Consider the following 18235-nt stretch of genomic DNA (forward strand, 5'->3'; position numbering starts at 1 on the left):
CGAGCCAGCGTGCAACAGCGGAAATGTATTTTGTATTTGTATTCCAAAATTCGTTGATGTTAACTCTTTGATTTTCAACTCTTGTCAGCGCACGAATCAGTTTTGGAAGAAAAACCTTTTGTGTGTGGGAAAAGTAAAATGATTTTGGACTTAACCTACTACAAATGTTAAGATCTTCAAATATATCACAGTTAATCTTTAAGCATATGATGAAAGTGGTAATCAAATAACCAGTTTCACCAATTCTTATGTATTTTCATATTTAATAATATATGAGATTCGAAAATTCTAATATAATTATCGAGCATGCATCTATAAGTAGGATGCTGGCGTATATTAGTATAGCTTTAAAGACTTAGAAAGGGGCGAATTTAAATAATAGACCGAAAAGGTCGCTGAAAGATATGTATATATTTCTATATGAATATATATAGAAATAGAAAGCGAACGAGAGAGGGAATAGAGAGGGCATAGTGACAACGAGGCAGAGAAACAATTCGAGAGGGAGAAAGACTGACTGAGAATAGAAAAGGTATACCGACGGAGAGAAGAGGTGGTAAGTGATTGACAGCGAGAGAGAGCGAGACAGACAGACCGAGGCAGAGAATAGAGAAGAGATTACGACAGGGAGGAGGAGAAAAAGGAATGGTGGCAGACTGACAGAGAGGGAGAGGAGAGAGAGATCGTGATAAAAAAGAGGGAGAGTGAGAGAGAAAAGGGGAAGAGAGGAAGAAAAGAGAGAGAGAGTTAGAGTGAGAGAAAGAGAAAGAGAGACAATTAGAAAGATAACGTTTTTATTTCACTTAAGGAGACTTAAGAGATTATTTGCTGAAAGCCAAAGACAAAGCTGGAAAGAATTCATCAAATCTAAAGTCGTAAAGTTGATTGAAATATTTACGTAACTGCCGTATAAATCTCAAGCGTGTAATTAAGTCACATTCCAATCGTTTCTTATGGATTTTTAAAAAGAGCATCAAATAGATGCTTCTTCAAATTATAATGAAAAAAACGAAATTTCAATTCTTAAGGCACACCTGAAAACTCAGACAGAATAATTTACTTGTTACACAGTGTAAACGGTGTCCATTTTGCTATAATAACTATAAATAGATGCATTTGTCTAGCCATAGAATTGGTTATACACGTAAATAACTTGTTGACATTATGAAATACGATAAAAATAATCGGGTAGATTTTAGGCTTAGCATATGCATATAATGACATAAATATAGAAGAACGTAACGATTAGATAACAGTTAGTATGAATGTAGATTACAATTTGTGAATGAAAGAAATACATTGTTTACAGTTTGCCTTTATAGATACGTGGCTCAAAACCCCTATGAAATTAGGTCACTGTATTGCTCACCTTCACATTTTGCCACTTTTCTTTCTCTTTTCATAAGCATAATTATTATAAATTGGTAATTAGTCAATGTGATTATTGAAAACCTATTATAGGTCATCATCATTGCTGCCTTATCATGGCCACATGCGAGATATTGCAGAGTTATGGACAAAGATTTTGCAATTATTTATAATAATTACTTTGCTCAATATTTGTGTTAAAATTTTATGATTATTGCAAAATTTTTCCGAGAAAGAGAAATCGCACAACTTGCGCTTGCTCCCCTCCAGTTGGGGAAAATGCCAGACACACACACACACAGACAAAAAGAAGAAGCAAATGCCACGCGCTTTGGGCGAGTGACTTATAGAAATGTCCATGTCCATGTCCAAGTCGATGTCGATGTGGATGTCGATGTGGATGTCGCTGTTGATGCCACTAACTAACTAAGTCAAGTCAAGTGGTTGCATGTGCGTGGTTGCGGCTGCTGCTTCAGCTGCCTCAGTTGTTGTTGTCGCTTTGACGCGCTGGTGAAATGTGCGCAGACGCAGCTGATATAAAATTCGCGGAGTTTCAGCAAAACACGCAAGTTGACAATTTGATGCGTTTAGTAAATCAAAAACGCTAATTACTTGATTTGGTAAGCGATTTCGAAATGCGAAGGCAGGCACTAAAGCATAGAAACATGAGTGGAGAAAAATGAACAACTAACATATACCCTGTATGCAGATAGACTGATCACAAAGATAAATTCTGACTAACAAAAATATTGTCTTATCCAGCTATTTATTAACAGTCGTATATATATTAAAACTCCAATTAAAAGTCCAGACTTTAATGCAAATGTGTTTCTATTATTTTTTAAGATTTGCTCTTTATTGTATATATATTATTATAACAATGGGTAGCAGTGGTGGTGGCTATTATCATGCTGATGTGACCACCAGTCCGGGTGGGTGCTAAACCCATAGCAATGATGTCCCATTGGGTCAAAGCGTGGCGTATTTTCCATAGAACAGAACATCACAAAGAACTCGAATAGGTATTTTGTTTCACTTGAATTTAAATGCTTCAACGAGAGACCTGAGAGAGAGAACTGAGGCACAAGCAAATGACACGTTATTTAAATACTAATTTAATGTCTGATAATAATTCAAAAGTTCTGGTGTAATACGAAGTAGCTACTGTTTAAGAGCTAAAATAAATTTAAAGTCTGATAAGATAAGCAGAGAAAGTATTTTTTTTTTGTGTTTTTAAAGTGTTTTTCAAGAAAAAAGTTGATTTATATAAACTTTTTCCCAAAGCTGAGTTTCATAATCGAAAATATGCTTATGATTTAAAAAAAAGTTCAGAGTAAAATTTAAGAAAATATACTGATAGATTGAATTCCAGACTCAACTTATATAAAATCAATTTCATATATCATATATTTTATATAGTTACATGATCTTTATTAGTCAAGCTCAATATACCCCACTTGAACACGCACTCAATGGGCATTCCGCGACACACTTAAAATAAAATAAATACAATAATTAAGTAAATATCGAATGTACACAGTTGCTCTGCTTTGGCGCTGTTTAACAGTTTCACATAAATATTTGCACTGGCTGCAGCCTAGTGAAATGCGTTGGCGAGAAAGTGAAATGCGTTTTAGAAAGGAAAAGGAAGCGTGCTGGGAAAACTCTCAGCTTGCCAAGCGCTTCAGCTTGTGAAGCAAATGTTGAGCTGACGAGTCGAGCTGTTCGCGCAATTAACGCGCAACCTTGACTCGGTAATAGCTTTATTATGTAGGTACATGCGTGTGTGTATGTGTGTGTGCTTGTGGCATACCCCCATGAACCGCTGCTCCACTGACTCTGCCCCCTTTAGGCTGTTTGCCAAGATCTACGTTGGTTTCTTATTTTCATTTAGTTGGTACTATTTTTTATGGCTTTATCAGTGACGAAACTTAACGCCCTGTTAATCCGGCTAAATGTAAATGACGCTGCGGCAACCCTGGCGCAAATAAATACCTATCAGAGGGCGCCCCATTCAACTGCCCGCTCACCCAACCTCACCTGCTACAGATCTATTTCGGTACGTTTAATTGTGTCTTTTTTTTTCTTTGGGTCTTTCAATTGCGCACGATTAACGCGTAAATAAGACGTGAAAATTTTGCAATTTTCCCGGCAAGGTTGATGTAGTTTTCCAGAGCTTTTCGTGCCTGCGGCCATGTGAGGCTGGCATTGAGCGCTGCTAATCAGTTGAGTTAAATCTCGCTGCCGATGGGAGTTAACCAACAACTTCTTTCGTTTCTTCTACTCTCCAGCTGGCAGCCGCCACTCCATTTTCATACTAGTTTGGCTAAAATGAAGTTGGCTTGCCAAATGGCAATTAAGACTAATTGGCCAGCCGTTGTTCGACTCGGAAAGTGCAGCCCACCACAGTCGCTGTTTTGCATAAACTCCAGCTTAATGAAAGGTTTCTCAAAGTTGCATCATAACTAGAAAATTGAATACTTAAACATGCTTAGATCATGTGTGCCGTTTAATATTAATTTTGACTTCGAGTTAGCCTAAGACATCAATGGAGTTATCTGCGCTTGCCATTATGGCCAACAGCGCGAACACCAACCTAAATACCAAATGCCTTAGCACACATAACTTTGGCCACGGCTTCAACTCTGTCCATCATCGCATCGCATCGCATTTAGGCTTGAAGTAAGCGAGAGTCGATGGAGTCAAGCAGCTGCGCAAATCTTCAAGTGAAAAAGCGAAAATCAAGGCGAGATCAATTTTAGAATATGCTGCCGAAATACCCTAGAATTTTCGAAGTCAGAAAACGTTCAAAGTTGTTAGGAAATAAAATATAAACAAATGATAGAAATAGAAAAATACTTATAAGGCTTAACAGATACATTTATATATTTATAATTTATATATTTATAATAAATACTTTTATATTTCTATTATTTACTATTAATTCTTGCCAGCACTTTTCAATCAATTTTTTAATAATTGTCTGTTTATATTAAGTTGAATTTTTTATTATCTATTGTATTGTATCATGGCTCTTTTTGCGTTTTCTACATTTCTATCTCATTAATAAAGCTGTGAAAGTTCCTTATGGAATACCAGAAAAGCTTTGGCTAAATAAATTGAAGTCTCTTCGTTAAGTTTGCATATTCTCAATATGCCCCGTTAATTCCTTCTCTATGCTGCATTAAAACAAACAAACAACGGTCATTAGCAACTGCTTGTGTTTTAGGCGCGCTCAATTCAAATTGGCCGCAGCAGCTGCTGCTGTGAGCAGCAGCAACAGCAACAACAACAACAGCTGCGCGCCTGCGCTCGCAATCACTCTACACAGCGCACTCACTCTCCATCTTTCTGTCTGTCTCTCTCTCTCTCTCTCTCTTTCGCTCCAGCTTGTGTTTAGCTGTTGGCACTATTTCGGTCATGACATTCGTTCAGTCTGCATTTGACTTGCGCTACGTTCGGTTCGTTTAGTTAAAGCTCTCTGCTGACATTCGCTCTGCGACTGCGACGGCGCCTGTGCGAAACGTCAAGTGAAAGATTTCGTCGGCTGTTGTTATTTTCGTTGTGAGTGCGGCGGGTGCATGTTAACGGTAAATCGTGTCTGCCGAATCAGAGTAGCGAACGCTTGCGCGGCCGTGACAAGAATTTTGCTGTGGCATTCGCCACAAATGTTCGAAGAGTTAATGAAGTGCAAAAATGTTTGTTGTCTCCGACACTGTTGTTGTTGTTGAAATCGTTGTTGGTGTCTCCGAATTGGTGTTGCTGTCGTTGTAAAGCTGAGTCTACTGTGGGTGCTGCAGCCGCAGCAGGCGCTGTGAACAATTTGATTTGCGGTTTGCAACGCCTGACCCAGGCCTTGGCCCTAACCCTATCTAATCAACTGTCAAGTGAAAATTGTGAAGAAAACTTTAAACTGAGTGGGGCTCTGTAAAAGATCTGCCTGCCTCCTCCTTGAGACAAACGGAAATCCACGGTAAGTTTTATCTGAAATATTTCAAATTCCAAACTGAAAATTTCACTTAAGTTTTTATGATTTTTGGTTGTTTTTTTTTTTTTTTTTTTGAAAATCCATTGTCAATTTGAAATAAAATATTCGACATTCCAAACTGAAAATTTCACTTAAGTTTTTATTTTTGTGAATTTTGGGCAACAGTTTTTTGTTAATTTGTGCAGCTTGAGTTTCAGTTCCCAGAGCCAAGTTGATTAGCGCTAAGGGCGCGCCCAATTAGCGGGCCAACCTGGCCAGGTAATAAAAGACAAAAAGGCAGATGAGCCAGCCGGCTCTGACACTCCGTCTATTCTAATTGAATGAAATTAACCCACTTTTTGGACTCTGTTAAAAAAAAAAACTTTTTTTATAAAATCTTAGCGCTCTTTGTCTTTTTGTTAATAATAATTGCCGCGAACCCAAAAAAATATTATAATATAACTAGAAGTTTCTAGTAGGGAGTGATAGACTAACAACTACCCTGCTGTGGTAGGAAGAGTAAACAAAGTTAAGAATACCTATCGACGATTGAGGTATTTTTGAATTCATTTATGTATATATACACTGTATATATGTAGGCTCATTATCATCTACATTTCCTCTCCCTCCATCATACCCTACTTTAAGTTACTTTACGGCGTATAATGAATTACTTTTTTTTGTTTGTTAGCCGCAAGCACAGATGCCAGCTGTCAAATTATGATGAGCTGTAACCCAGTCTAGCTAGTAAATAGGTAGAACCTAGCCTCAGGCTTAAGTCTAGCTTTGCCACTTGACCCATCTACCTGAATCTGGCTAGCAACACCTCTTGGCTAGAAAGAAAGACAATAACAACAGCAACAACATTTACCTTTGTCTCATGCTTTTCAATGTAATCAATCAATAAAGTTTGTAAGCCATGTTTACAATGCAGCACAGTTGGGCCAAATTCTAATGTTGGCTTAAATAGCTGGGCTCAACAGTTAGTTTTGCTTTTGTATCCAAATTTGGAGCGTGCAAAGAATTTCCTTTTGCTATGCAAAACTTGTGCGTTCTGTTTTACAACAAGATAAATCTGCGTTGGCTTCGCATTGTCCCGTTTCGGCTCGAATTTTTCGTTTTGGGGTCAATTTGATGTTATGGCTGATCTCTGGTTGCCAATTGATTCATAACTTAGCGGTAGTTGGTCTATTGAAGTTCATTGTTTGCAAATGGGAATTCACAGTGTCAAGTGGAAGATGTTTCGAGAATATATATGTATGTATATATTATTTACATACATATATTTTTTTGTTTTTCAGATATTAACAATTTTAGTTTCCACTTATTTAGAATTCTTTCTACTGCTATATATTATCTTCATATTTTAATAACATTTATTGAATGTATAATAAAATAATAAGGTTATACATACATATTTATATTTATGTATATATTGTATATTACATTATATTATATATGAATAATGCTTAAAAAATAAACTCCTCCTGAAGCCATTAAGATTTGAAAAATTTTAAGACTATATACTCTAATTTTGCTTTTAATTTTTATAATTGATTTGATCTAAAAATCTAGATAATGCTACATACTATTGCATATATTTATGTATGTAGGTATGACATAAACAATTTATAAGATAAAAGTTTGTTTCCAATTTTTGTAAATTGTTTACGAAATTAATCGAAGTTAAGCTCCCAGTTGATTTTTATTTTACTTTATTAGTTTAATAAAAAAATTATAGACATTCCATTTATGTATAGGATGTTGACTATTATAGCAATTGGCTTCAATTGAGCATTTGTCTTCAAAATTAAAAATGTATTTTTATTTTTTTTATATTTCAATTTTGAATATTACTTTTTTTTTAATATATAATTATGATAATCTCAAACGTCGAGCTCTTTGCAGCTTCAATTCAGAGCAATTTTTGTTTGTATATTCCCAAGATACTTTGAAGCACGCACAGCATCTCATGGCTGAGCCGAGCTGAGCAAGTGTATTAAATGTAATTTAACTGTGCTTCTAGCCCAATTTTTTTGGCAGTGCTGCCTAGTAATTGCAACAGGTGCTCTGCTCAATTCGCACAGCCAATTGCCAGAGATTCTGAATGGGAATAGAAAAAAAATTGGTTAATCGCCGGCGCACGTGAGCGCCAATGGCTGCTCGCAGCTCGTTAGGGACAGCAACAAAAAATGAGAAGAAGATACAAAGATACAAAGGTGGCTCGATTGCATGCTAGCGCCTGTTGGCCGGGGTAATTAGAAGTTTGTTGGCCTGCGAAAATCACACAGAAAGGCAGCCACAGTCATAGCCACAGAGACAGCAGTCAAAACAATAAAAGCAAACATAACAAATTGTTGTAATAATAGTCGTAAAAAATAATAAGAAAAAAGTTATGTTTGTTTCTTTTTACTTGAACAACAAATCATTTCACATTTCCACTTGGGCTCAGCTCTGGCTTAGACGCCGTCTCTGGTCTCTCGGCCGGGTTCATTAAACCGTCGCCAGCTAAGCCGCCTGGTGTGGCTAACAGCTCTCTGGCTGCTCTGGCAGCTAAAATGGACCGCAGAGTTCTACAGCTTTGGCTTCCGTTCTCAGCTTCGGCACTGTCACCAACAGCAGCTGCATGTGCGCTTACATAACACGCCCCTCCGCTGTCAACCTCTCTCCCCACCCCACAGCCCACCTGGCTCAGCCGAGCGTGGCGCGATCTCAGGTGTCATAGGCTTTGGCTTTTTGTGGCTTTTTCTCGCCCATCTCTCAATTTGTCGCCCATTGTGGCATAATTGTATTGCAATCATCGCACAGCCCTTTCTCTGTGCCCATCCATCTGGCTGGAGCCCTGCTGCTGCGTGCGTGTGTATCTGGAAATCTGTTTGCTTAGCCGCGCTTTGTGCCGGCTCATGTTGGCCCATGTCGTTGCACGTTGTTCTGGCCAGATAGTGAGGAAGTCATCTGCATGAGCTCAGCAACAATCGCACACACAGTTTGTGGCCTTATCTATGGGATTTGCGGGCAAACATGTAGCGGGAAATCTGAAGCGACAGCACGAGAGAGAGTGAGAGAGTGAGAGAGAGAGAGAGGTGCGCATATCATGTAGAGATAGTCAGGTAGAAAGATCGAGAGCGAGACGCACGCTGAAGCTGACAAATCCTGTGCAACGTTTTGGCCACACGTTGCGGCACAACTTGTGCCATTTGGTTCCCACAATCTGCCAACTGCAGTTGCCGAGCGATTTGTTAGAATAAATTATAATAAATACATAAATTATAATTAAGGAATAGTTCTCAAAATGAATATGATCGATATGAACACGCAAAAGTCTGCATTGTTTGCTGAGATATCTCAATCACAGCTTAGAGATTTTATTTGACGTGTGAATCATGTGGTATAACAAAAGGAAATAGAATATATATATGGTATATATGCAACATTTTATCGATAAATATAGATTTTTGACAGTAAGTAATCTATTTAAGAAAATCACATTAATTTAATATCGATTATAAGCTTAAGGAGCAATTCCGTTCACAAACATTGACTGGTATGGATATCCCAATAATATCTAATTGACTTTATCAGAAAATATCGATTTTTTATCTCGAGAGTTCTATCCTTTCATTCCCTTAAAAGAGGAAATACATTTGTCTTTCTTTCTTTTCATTCCATTTTCAATATTTATTTTCTCATCTCATATCTTCGCCTCATTTGCATTTAATTTAATTTTTTTGCTTCATTATATTATATATTATTTTTACGTTTCCTTGCCTTCTTCTGTCTTTCTTTTTCTCCTCAACATAACTAATGCTTCTTGTATCGTCCTCTACTCCTTTTTCTCCATCCTCCCTACTCATCTCTACTGTTCACTTCTTTCACACCCGTCTCTTCCCCTACCTTCACTTCTCTTATTCACTCTTTTCTTCCCGTTCTCCCATATATGTATGTATGTACATACAGATATCTACAGTTCTACCCTTTTCCTGCTCGACTCACTCAAACCATGGTATCTTCTAGTCAGTCAACGCTCAACCAACAAGCTCTATCGTGTGTTTATTAGAATATATAAATCTTTAGTAGATTTCAACTTGTTCATAAAATAATTTTCTCACCGAAACACACCTTGTTTAGGCGCTAGTTGGAGCCGAAGTAACGGCAAAGCGCATTTAGAATGAAACCGAACAACATAGGAAAAAACAACAACTACAACAACATCAACTAACAACAACAATAACTGACAACAAGTGGCTCCCCGGGCAGCATAAAAGCAAAGGGGTGGGGCTGGAGCTGAGGAAGGGAGGGGGGGGAGAGAAGGGTTTTTTGTTTCAATTAAGGCGTCTACCTGGCCGTTAAGCGGGACCAGGTAATGCACAAGTCTTGAACTCTTTTGGGTGGGTCACTTCCAGCCTTGGCTGGAGGCGCTGCGCTTGGCTGCCTCCCATATGCACAGGCCAGGCCGCCAAGCAGCAATTGTTGCTAGGCATAAAATGTTTAATTCTTGGGAACACACAGACATTACACAAACAGATATTACCAACAGGGCAACTGCCCAAACCTCATCTGCAGCTCTTTCGCTGGTTCAGCTTCAGTGCGCATTGCCGCTCGAATTCCATGTAAATATGCGAGTTGCATTCAAGAAAACAGGTGAAATATGCCTGAGTGGGCGGGGGATAGATTTAACAAGAACTTGTTGTACTTAAAATATGAAACTTTCCTAAATACTAGACCAAAGTATGGCCAAAGACTTTGCTCAGCCTCGCTTGATGGGTGGCAGCACCAAGATGAAGCGAGTCGTGTTGTTGTTTCTTCTTCTTGATCTTCTAATGATCATGCAAATTTTTTGCTACTGCATGCATTGAAGGTAGCCTGGAGTCAAATGATGGCTTTAAATATTTAGTCTGAATTCATGCTTGAGATATATTAAATTATGAAAATATGAGAGTTAGTATAAATTATGAGTACACGATTTCGATGTTTTTATACCAATTTTATATAATATGTTTTATGCAGATACTTCGAGTAAGTAGCTAATTATTTAACAAACGGTTGGAAGAACTCAATTTAAATTCATTAAAATTATATATACTTGAGATCTATTCGAGTTTGGATTTTTCAGATATGAAATATTTTTCACTTTTCCGCTCATTCATGATACGCATCAAATTCTCACTTGTGTTGAAATTCCATATTTCCAAACACTTCAAAACATCATCTTTCGTAATCTTGTTCAGTTACTTCTTCAACGTTGTCTTTACTTACTGATTTTTAGGATAGTGTTCTCCTCTCAAGTAAACGTCAGGAGAGAGGTAAGGGGCCTGAGAAATCAGATGCCTAGTCCATCAGTGGATTGTTTGGGTATTTTCGTATATCTATGTGAAAATGATTCTATAGAATTTGATTCTAAAGAGTATTGTAGCTTAAGAGGATTGAATCTGGAAGTCAAGTATATTATAGGAAAAATGCAGAAAAAAATTAAAATAGAAAAAATAGGTGATCAGCTTACTCTTCTTCCGCATTTGTGTTTAATACAATAAAAACTTCAGTTTTCATTTAGACATTGTTAGTGTCATTTTTATTGTTCTATACCAAATTTGAGAATCTTATTATTATTAAGAATTGAATTTTTTAGATTGATATAGAGATCGACAATTTCTCCCAAATTAAAAAGCACATTGCTCAACAGAAGAATCAGAGACAAGAAGTGTCGTTATCTTTTTGTACTACATATTTGATCAAGAAGGCAGCATGCCAGCTGAGTAATGAATATGACTTAGTCTTAATAAATATCATAAATAATAAATAAATAATATCATAAATAAATAAATAAATCATTTGTGTCATAAAGCTAACAGAGACTGAGGAACACAGATCATTGACTGATTATAGTCTACAGATAAACACAAATCATACCTATCTCCCACACAAACGGGAACTCGAGTGCGTGCTTCCATGTGGGGAGGGAGGGGGAGAAAGAGAGAGAGAGAGAGAGAGAGAGAGAGGCGAACCTTAAGTATTTGCACGTGAAATATGTCCAATGCGTTAAATGCATTATTTAGCATTATTTATGGCTTCACATTTGAATAGCTGTTGCAAATGTGAAAAGTTTTCAGCTCCTTTGATGGCTGTTAAATTTTTTTCTTTCTCTTGTTGTTTTTGCTGTCGTTGTTGTTGTTGTTAGTGCCTCATTGTCTGCGCCTTGTTTTCCTAGTTGTCATTTGTGCAGTGGAAAAACTCCCACAATTGCAATCACAGATATGATATGATATGTTAGCTATACACATACATATATACTACATACATTATACATATACATACATATACATAGATATGTGTGTATGTATTTCCTGAACAATTGCTGCGACTCGTTAGCTGGTGTGTGCGTAAGGCCTTAAGTTATGATAAATTATGTGGCCACGCCCACTCGCACGCCCCCCGCTGGTGAAAGTGGCAATTGTTGTGTGTTGTGCCTAAGCGAATTCTTACCCAGACAGATTTCCTATTTATTAACAATTGTGCTCACACACACATATGTATGTGCATATGTATATATTTATTAATGATTTCTTTCTCTCTTTACTCTTTTTTTTTGCAGCAGAAACTACGCACAGAGTTTGGCAATTCGCCCACGCCATGTCCATGGAACCGAAGTTGTTGTAAGACGCAGTTGCTCTCGATTCTCATTCACATTTGTATAAAAATAACACACGCGCATCTGACCATCCCACATTAACCAGTTAGTTGCATAGCCAGTCAGTAATTAGAGGTGGACTCGTCGACAGGAAACAGCTGCTGCTGAAGAACCACCAGGACGCCATCTACCAGAACCAGTGCCAGTCCCTGTGCCTGCCCATGGCGGACAGTCGGGAGCGAATTCGCGGACCGTCGCGCGATGGCCGCGAGTTTCTGACCAGTCCTCGCCAGGTGCTGCGCCGGCTGATGCTGCTGTCGGAGGGCCGGCAATATCGGGAGGCGGCGGGCGTGGTGGGTCGCTTGGGTCCGTCGGTGTTGCACTCGGTGATCGCGGAGCTGCCCATCGATCTGCTGCTGGAGCATCTGCCACACAGCGCCTATCTGCTGGAGTCCTTCTACACAAGGTAAGTCGTATAGACTGGCGTTGCCCTCTGCCAACCGCCCTCCACTTGCTCTCTCTCTGTCTCTCTCGTACTTAGGCTGACCACGCTAAACAGCACGCCCAAGCCGGATGTGCCCAGCGAGACGGTTGTTTGGCAGCTGGTGCGTCTCTTTGCCAATCCACACGAGCCCGGCCTGCGACAGCGCTGCTCCAAGCTGATGCAGGCGCTGGCCCACTATGAGCCCGGGCTGAGGCAGGTGCTGCGCGAACGGCGGCGCAGCTTCGACAATGCCGTGCAGGGATTGGGCGTGCATGGACTGACCACAGATGCCTCGGGGCAGCTGATATCGTTGCACGTGGCGCTGAAGGCGGAGCTGCAGCGGCACGTGGATACCTACAAGATGGCCATACACAAGCTGGAGGAGCTGAGCATGGTCACGAGCAATCAGGATCCGGCGCACTCCTCCCACCAGCGGCTGCTAGCCATCAACTATGGCGACATCCAGCAGCGCCTCATTGACAACAAGACCCTGCTGACCATGCTCGATAAACCGGCGCTGAAGCAGCTCCACACGCTCGTCGAGAATCTCAGCACGCGCGTCGAGAACGACAAGGAGGTGCTGTCCTGTGTGGGCCAGGTGAAGCGCCTGGATGCCCAGGCACACATCGAGAAGCGCCCGGCCGCCGGCCTGCTGATGAACTTCTCGCGCGGCTGCGAGGTGGTGCTCCACATGATGGGCCCGGAGAGCGTGCCGCCCAGTCCGCTGGCGGCCAACAAAGCCACAGCCGCGGGCAGCGCCGGCGGCAGCAGCTGCAGCGACGGCTACCACTCCGACGACTCGGCAAGCGAGGATGGCAGGTAAGTCAGCCAGACAGCTCAGCCAGCTGCCATTGTTTTCTCTGCTCAAAATGCGGCTTGACATCATTTTTGCTGATGCCTGCGCACCCCACGCACCCTCACCTCAAAACCGACTCTCATCCGCAACTTCTTTCCATTGGCAACAACCCACGTCACAGCGAATTGGTGTCACACTATCGAAATCTCTACATCGAGAACCGAGCAGACGCCCTGGAGGCGTTGGACAGCTTGCCCCAGCTCAAGCACGTGCACAGTCTGAAGGCCAAGATACTCTTCTCCATGATTGTGGTAAGTAGAGAAGATTTCAATTTATTTAGAAGCTGAAGCCGTAGAAATTCCAATTAGGAGCAATTCACCTCAAATATTATTATTTGTGAAATATTTTAGATTAGATCGAATAGCGAATTTTAGACTTTTATGTTACATTTGGTATCAAACGGGTTTTATTGAATTATTTATTAACTCTAAATAAAGCTCTAGTTATGGTAAAAGATCATATTGTTTGTTAAATTATAATATTTTGATTTTTATAAGCCATAAATATTCAGCGATATAATAATGAAATGACATATACATATAAATGGGCTAATAAAAAATAAAATATTACATGTTAAAAATATTTATGGTCAAAATATATAAAAAAATATATATTTAATTCACTAAATATAAATTAATTATTTTTCTATTATATATTTTATATAAAAAAAAAAGTATATATATATAAGCAATATATATAAATTTTTAATATTAAAAAATATATAAAAATTTTTTTTTTCCAAATATACATATATATTTATAATTTATTTATTTATTATTTTATTTATTATTTATATATATGTATATATTAAATTTTTTAAAAATTTATTTATTTAATATATTAGAGATAGATATATTCAAGAACTAAACGGCTGGCTTAGCATTCGCATATGGCAACGAAAATAGGGAATCAGTTAACTGGTGATTTGCATGTCTCTCAATTTGGACTATAAAAAGAGATAAATAAATAGATATGCATAATTTTATTCTAAATAAAACGTTTTTGCTTAAGCTCAATAGTTTGTTTAGAGCAGAGAAATGAATTAACTTAAATTTAAATTAGAAAAAACTAAGAACTTTTACCTAATTCGAGAGCAAAGCAAATTTGGACCATAAGAAAATCATTAAATTAACATAACAAATTGGAATCATTAATCAAATGGGAATATCAAATTTATATACATTCTTAAATGTCTAGAACAGCTCTCTTTATGGAGTTGTTAAAGCTCAAGAATGATTTAAAATTTGCGCCAAATTGAAAAGTTTATAAATTATTTGAAATTCAAAATGAGAAAATCATTTTCAATATTTTGCCAATTCACGTTGATTACGATGTTTGTGACTTTGCTTGTTTAGCCCACGCTTGAGTTTGAGAAATCTAAAAGCTGGCCGCAAATTGTTATTGCAAAATATCAATTTGCAGTGCAACGCAACGCTGCAAGCGCTGGAACTGGAGTTGGCGCCGCAGCTGCTCGAGTTTCGTGGCGCTGATTAAGTGTTATAGAAGAAAGTAAAGCGCCGCGGGGCTGAGAAATTACGTTGGCGATTGAGCTTGTTTCTGCCGACTGTCGATAAATAACTTTCGATCTTCGGCGCTGAATAGAGACAAGTGGTTAGATAGATGAATGACACCGGCAATTGGCTGGATCAGCTGCTCTGGCCTGGCTCGGCTTGGCTTGGCTCGGCCCGGTCTTTGGCCGTGGGCAGCTATTGAGCCATGGGTAATGATTGGCATATTTCAAACCTTCTTTTCTGTCTTTCTTTCTCATATTTTGTGCAGCTTTCTTTTCGCCTGTGCCACGGCATGCGGGAGCGCAAGGTGTTGGAGGTGCGCCACGTGCTCAACTGCGCGCTGGACAGCAGCAGCGAGACGGCCCTGGCCCTGGACCGTTCGGTGCGCCATCATCTGCACAAGACAGCCGAGAGCTTTCCGCTGGGCGAGATCGAGCGATCCGTGTTCAATCAGGTGCTGTCCACACTTCACGAGTATCCCTGCCTGGAATCCTGTCCGCCGCTGACGCACTTCGTCAGCGCCTGCGTGCGACTGGCCTGGCGCATGATAAACCAAAAGGCGCCCTATTATCTGGACACTGATTTCAATCTGGGTAAGATGATACACTAAATAAATGTTAATTTACATATTTAATTAAATTTACTATTAATACATATTTATGTTATTATTATCTAGGCTTTCTGCGTCCCGAGAAGCACGAACGCCACCCGCAGTCCGATCGTCGCTCGGACCTGATCAAGGCCTTCCTCTGGCCCGCTCTGATGCAGAACAACCGGTGCGCCTTCAAGGCAGTCGTGGCCACCTAGCTGACCCAGCTGCCTACTTAACTAGCTTAAGTTACGCAATTTGTACATAATTTATCTTACTCTTACTCGTAATTCCAATAAACTTAACCTAAACTCTAAGCATAAGATGTCGATATTTTGGCTAGGCATAACTGATGGGCTTCAGTCGCACGCTTTGGCTGCGCTCCTTGTTGGTGCAGAGCAGCGGGTGCTCCGCGTAGAACTCAATGATCTCGCATGGCGAGCTGAAGTGGCGCTCGTGCGGCTTCCACTGGCCAATGGCGAATCTCTGGCGCATATCAATTTGCCGCACAAACAGGTGATAATAGTTACCCCCCGCCCAGATGCTCACAATGTACTTGATGCACACGTCCGTCGCCTTGAAGGGACGCACTAGACAGGCGCCGTCCTCTCGCTGGTAGAGCATGCGCTCGGCCATGCTGCGGTCCACGGTGAAGTAATATTGCTCAGTTTCGATTTGACGCTGCTCGATCTCCACATAGTTGGCATCGGCTTCATCTGCAGTTAAATAAGCGAGTGTGAGTGAGTGTGTGTATGTGTATGTATTTGAGAAAGGCAATATATAATGTTCTAAATAAGTCTGAGGAGCTTAAGTATAACCTATATATTGGTAGTTGTATCTGAATTCATAAGGGTATTTGGCATAGTCTTCTTTTTTGGGGAAGCAGTAGAAACAGTTCTCAGATTGGACCAGATTGGACCAGAAGCTTTTTCTTCATGATACAAATTTGGCATTAACTTTTTCCTCTGCTATGTAAAGAGTAGAAATATTTGTCATTATTATTTCGTTCGTTCGTTAGTTCCAGAAGAAGTATCTGAAGTTGAATCTAATAATCTGAACTAACTTTCCAGACTCCTAGCTACAAATATATGATTCAAATTCTCTAGATTGATGGACAACACGTCGTTAACATTAACAAAGAAAGACTTTTCATACATACAACAATTTTGGTCAAGTTTGTTACCAATCTATATCGCACTATCAATATAGAACAAAGACTTCGACATGCCGGAGATAACAACGTTTATTATCAAAGTGTCTCGCTCAGAACTCACCCACTATGACATAATCGTGTGGTGCTGCTCGTCGCAGGTCGTCATCAACGATCGATTCTGAAACTTGTTTGGCCGCGTCGCTCTCGGCGTCGGCGTCGCTGTCGCTGTCACCGGGCTGGCGCCTGTAGCTGCCGCAGCAGACACAGCAGCTCCGCCGATAGCCACTGGCGCAGTTGCGATCCGTGAGGCTGTTGAAGAGGCGCGCGAACAGATTCTGTAGAACCGTCCAATAGACACGTGCGCACCAGCACATGGCGTACTCAATGGCTGAATGGCTGAATAGCTGAATGACTGAATGCCTGAATGGAATTGGAGCCAATCTCTGCTTAGCTTAATTTGATTTCTCGTTCTAGTTCGTTGCCGTCGCGCCGCATCTTCTCGATGTCTGAGCAAAGACTGAGCCACTGAGCCACTGTGCCTGCGCCCACAGCGGCAGTGTCTGGACTACTGCCGGAGCGTCTATTAATTAAAAAGTGCTTAATGCGCAGCTCAGCAGACGTGACAATGTGTGTGTGTGTGTGTGTTCGAGTGTGTGTGTGTCTGTATGTATAAAATGACCATATGTGAATATCATAAAGATATGAATTATAAACAATAATATTTATTTACCCTATAAAATTTTCAATCCAAGAAAGCCAAACAAATATATGCATCAGGTGAAATCAAATACTCATTTTATATGCACTGATTTCTGAGGGACCTATTTAGATCTAATATATGTATATTGTAAACAATAAAAAAAATAATAAATTGATTTCCATCATATATATACTGAATTAAAAAAAATCTTTAAATATAAAATATTACATATTTCTTTAGAATCTTTTTCATAGGGTAACTGCTAGTCCATCCACGTACTCCCACATTTTCTGTTGGGGCATATTTGCTATTTTTATTGCTGGTAACCCGATATGACAATTGTCACAGTCTTTGCCAGCGCAGCCAAGTGCAGATCGTGTCACTTGGTTCGACTCGGTCGCCGAGCATTCCCACAACCAGCCAGCACACATTTTGTAAACAATCTCTTAATATGTGTTTGAAGGCAGCTCCCGAAACGACACATGTGCCATCCGCTACCCAACCCCAACCATATCCCCAACCCAACAAACTGCCACAGCGAGTTACTCATCGCAATTCTCAGTTTGGTAGGCATTCATTGAATGTGGATCTCTGTTAGTTGTAGTGCCCAGATCCCAAGAGATCTTATTTCCCATTACATAGTTCAGGTTACTGCAAAGTGTAGACATGCTGGAGCCAAGTGGCTGGCATGTGGCGAAGAATTACAAACTCAGTGGTGGTGTCAATATAATTTTATAATTTAAATACATAATGGATATATTTTTATAAAAATATATTAGTAAATTAATTTTGTTTTCAAATACAAAATTACTATTATATAATATATTTTAATATATTGAGATACTCTAAAAATGATGTAGTTGTAAGTCTTATACTTTACAACTGCTGCTTATTATAATTATTAGCAAAGTCACAAGCCTGCGTCTTATACATTGTTATTATAATTGTAAGCAGGGACACCCACCTCACCTACTGTTACAAA

At 39.7% G+C, this 18235-nt stretch overlaps 2 protein-coding genes across 3 annotated transcripts; one reads left to right on the top strand and one right to left on the bottom strand.

The window, feature by feature from the left end:
* The first annotated feature begins 4812 nt into the window (after positions 1 to 4812).
* LOC6572785 lies at positions 4813 to 15717 on the top strand. 2 transcript variants are annotated; one of them, XM_015166593.3, is made up of 7 exons: positions 4813 to 5341; positions 11925 to 11985; positions 12112 to 12426; positions 12502 to 13263; positions 13422 to 13551; positions 15080 to 15404; positions 15488 to 15717. In XM_015166593.3, the coding sequence occupies exons 2-7, from the start codon at positions 11963 to 11965 to the stop codon at positions 15616 to 15618; spliced, it is 1686 nt and encodes a 561-aa protein (XP_015022079.1). In that variant the 5' UTR covers positions 4813 to 5341; positions 11925 to 11962; the 3' UTR covers positions 15619 to 15717. The 2 variants fall into 2 exon arrangements, with proteins under 2 accessions (XP_015022079.1, XP_001998891.1); XM_001998855.4 differs by having other exon boundaries at positions 11928 to 11985.
* LOC6572784 lies at positions 15429 to 17369 on the bottom strand. The gene is made up of 2 exons (XM_001998854.4): positions 16675 to 17369; positions 15429 to 16116 (listed from the first exon to the last, which is right to left on the bottom strand). Exons 1-2 carry the CDS (start codon positions 16925 to 16927, stop codon positions 15740 to 15742), a joined length of 630 nt encoding a protein of 209 aa, XP_001998890.1. The 5' UTR covers positions 16928 to 17369; the 3' UTR covers positions 15429 to 15739.
* Positions 17370 to 18235: the final 866 nt, after the last annotated feature.

This window comes from Drosophila mojavensis, unplaced genomic scaffold (genome assembly GCF_018153725.1).
Source record: "Drosophila mojavensis isolate 15081-1352.22 unplaced genomic scaffold, ASM1815372v1 contig_16, whole genome shotgun sequence".
NCBI lineage: Eukaryota > Metazoa > Arthropoda > Insecta > Diptera > Drosophilidae > Drosophila > Drosophila mojavensis.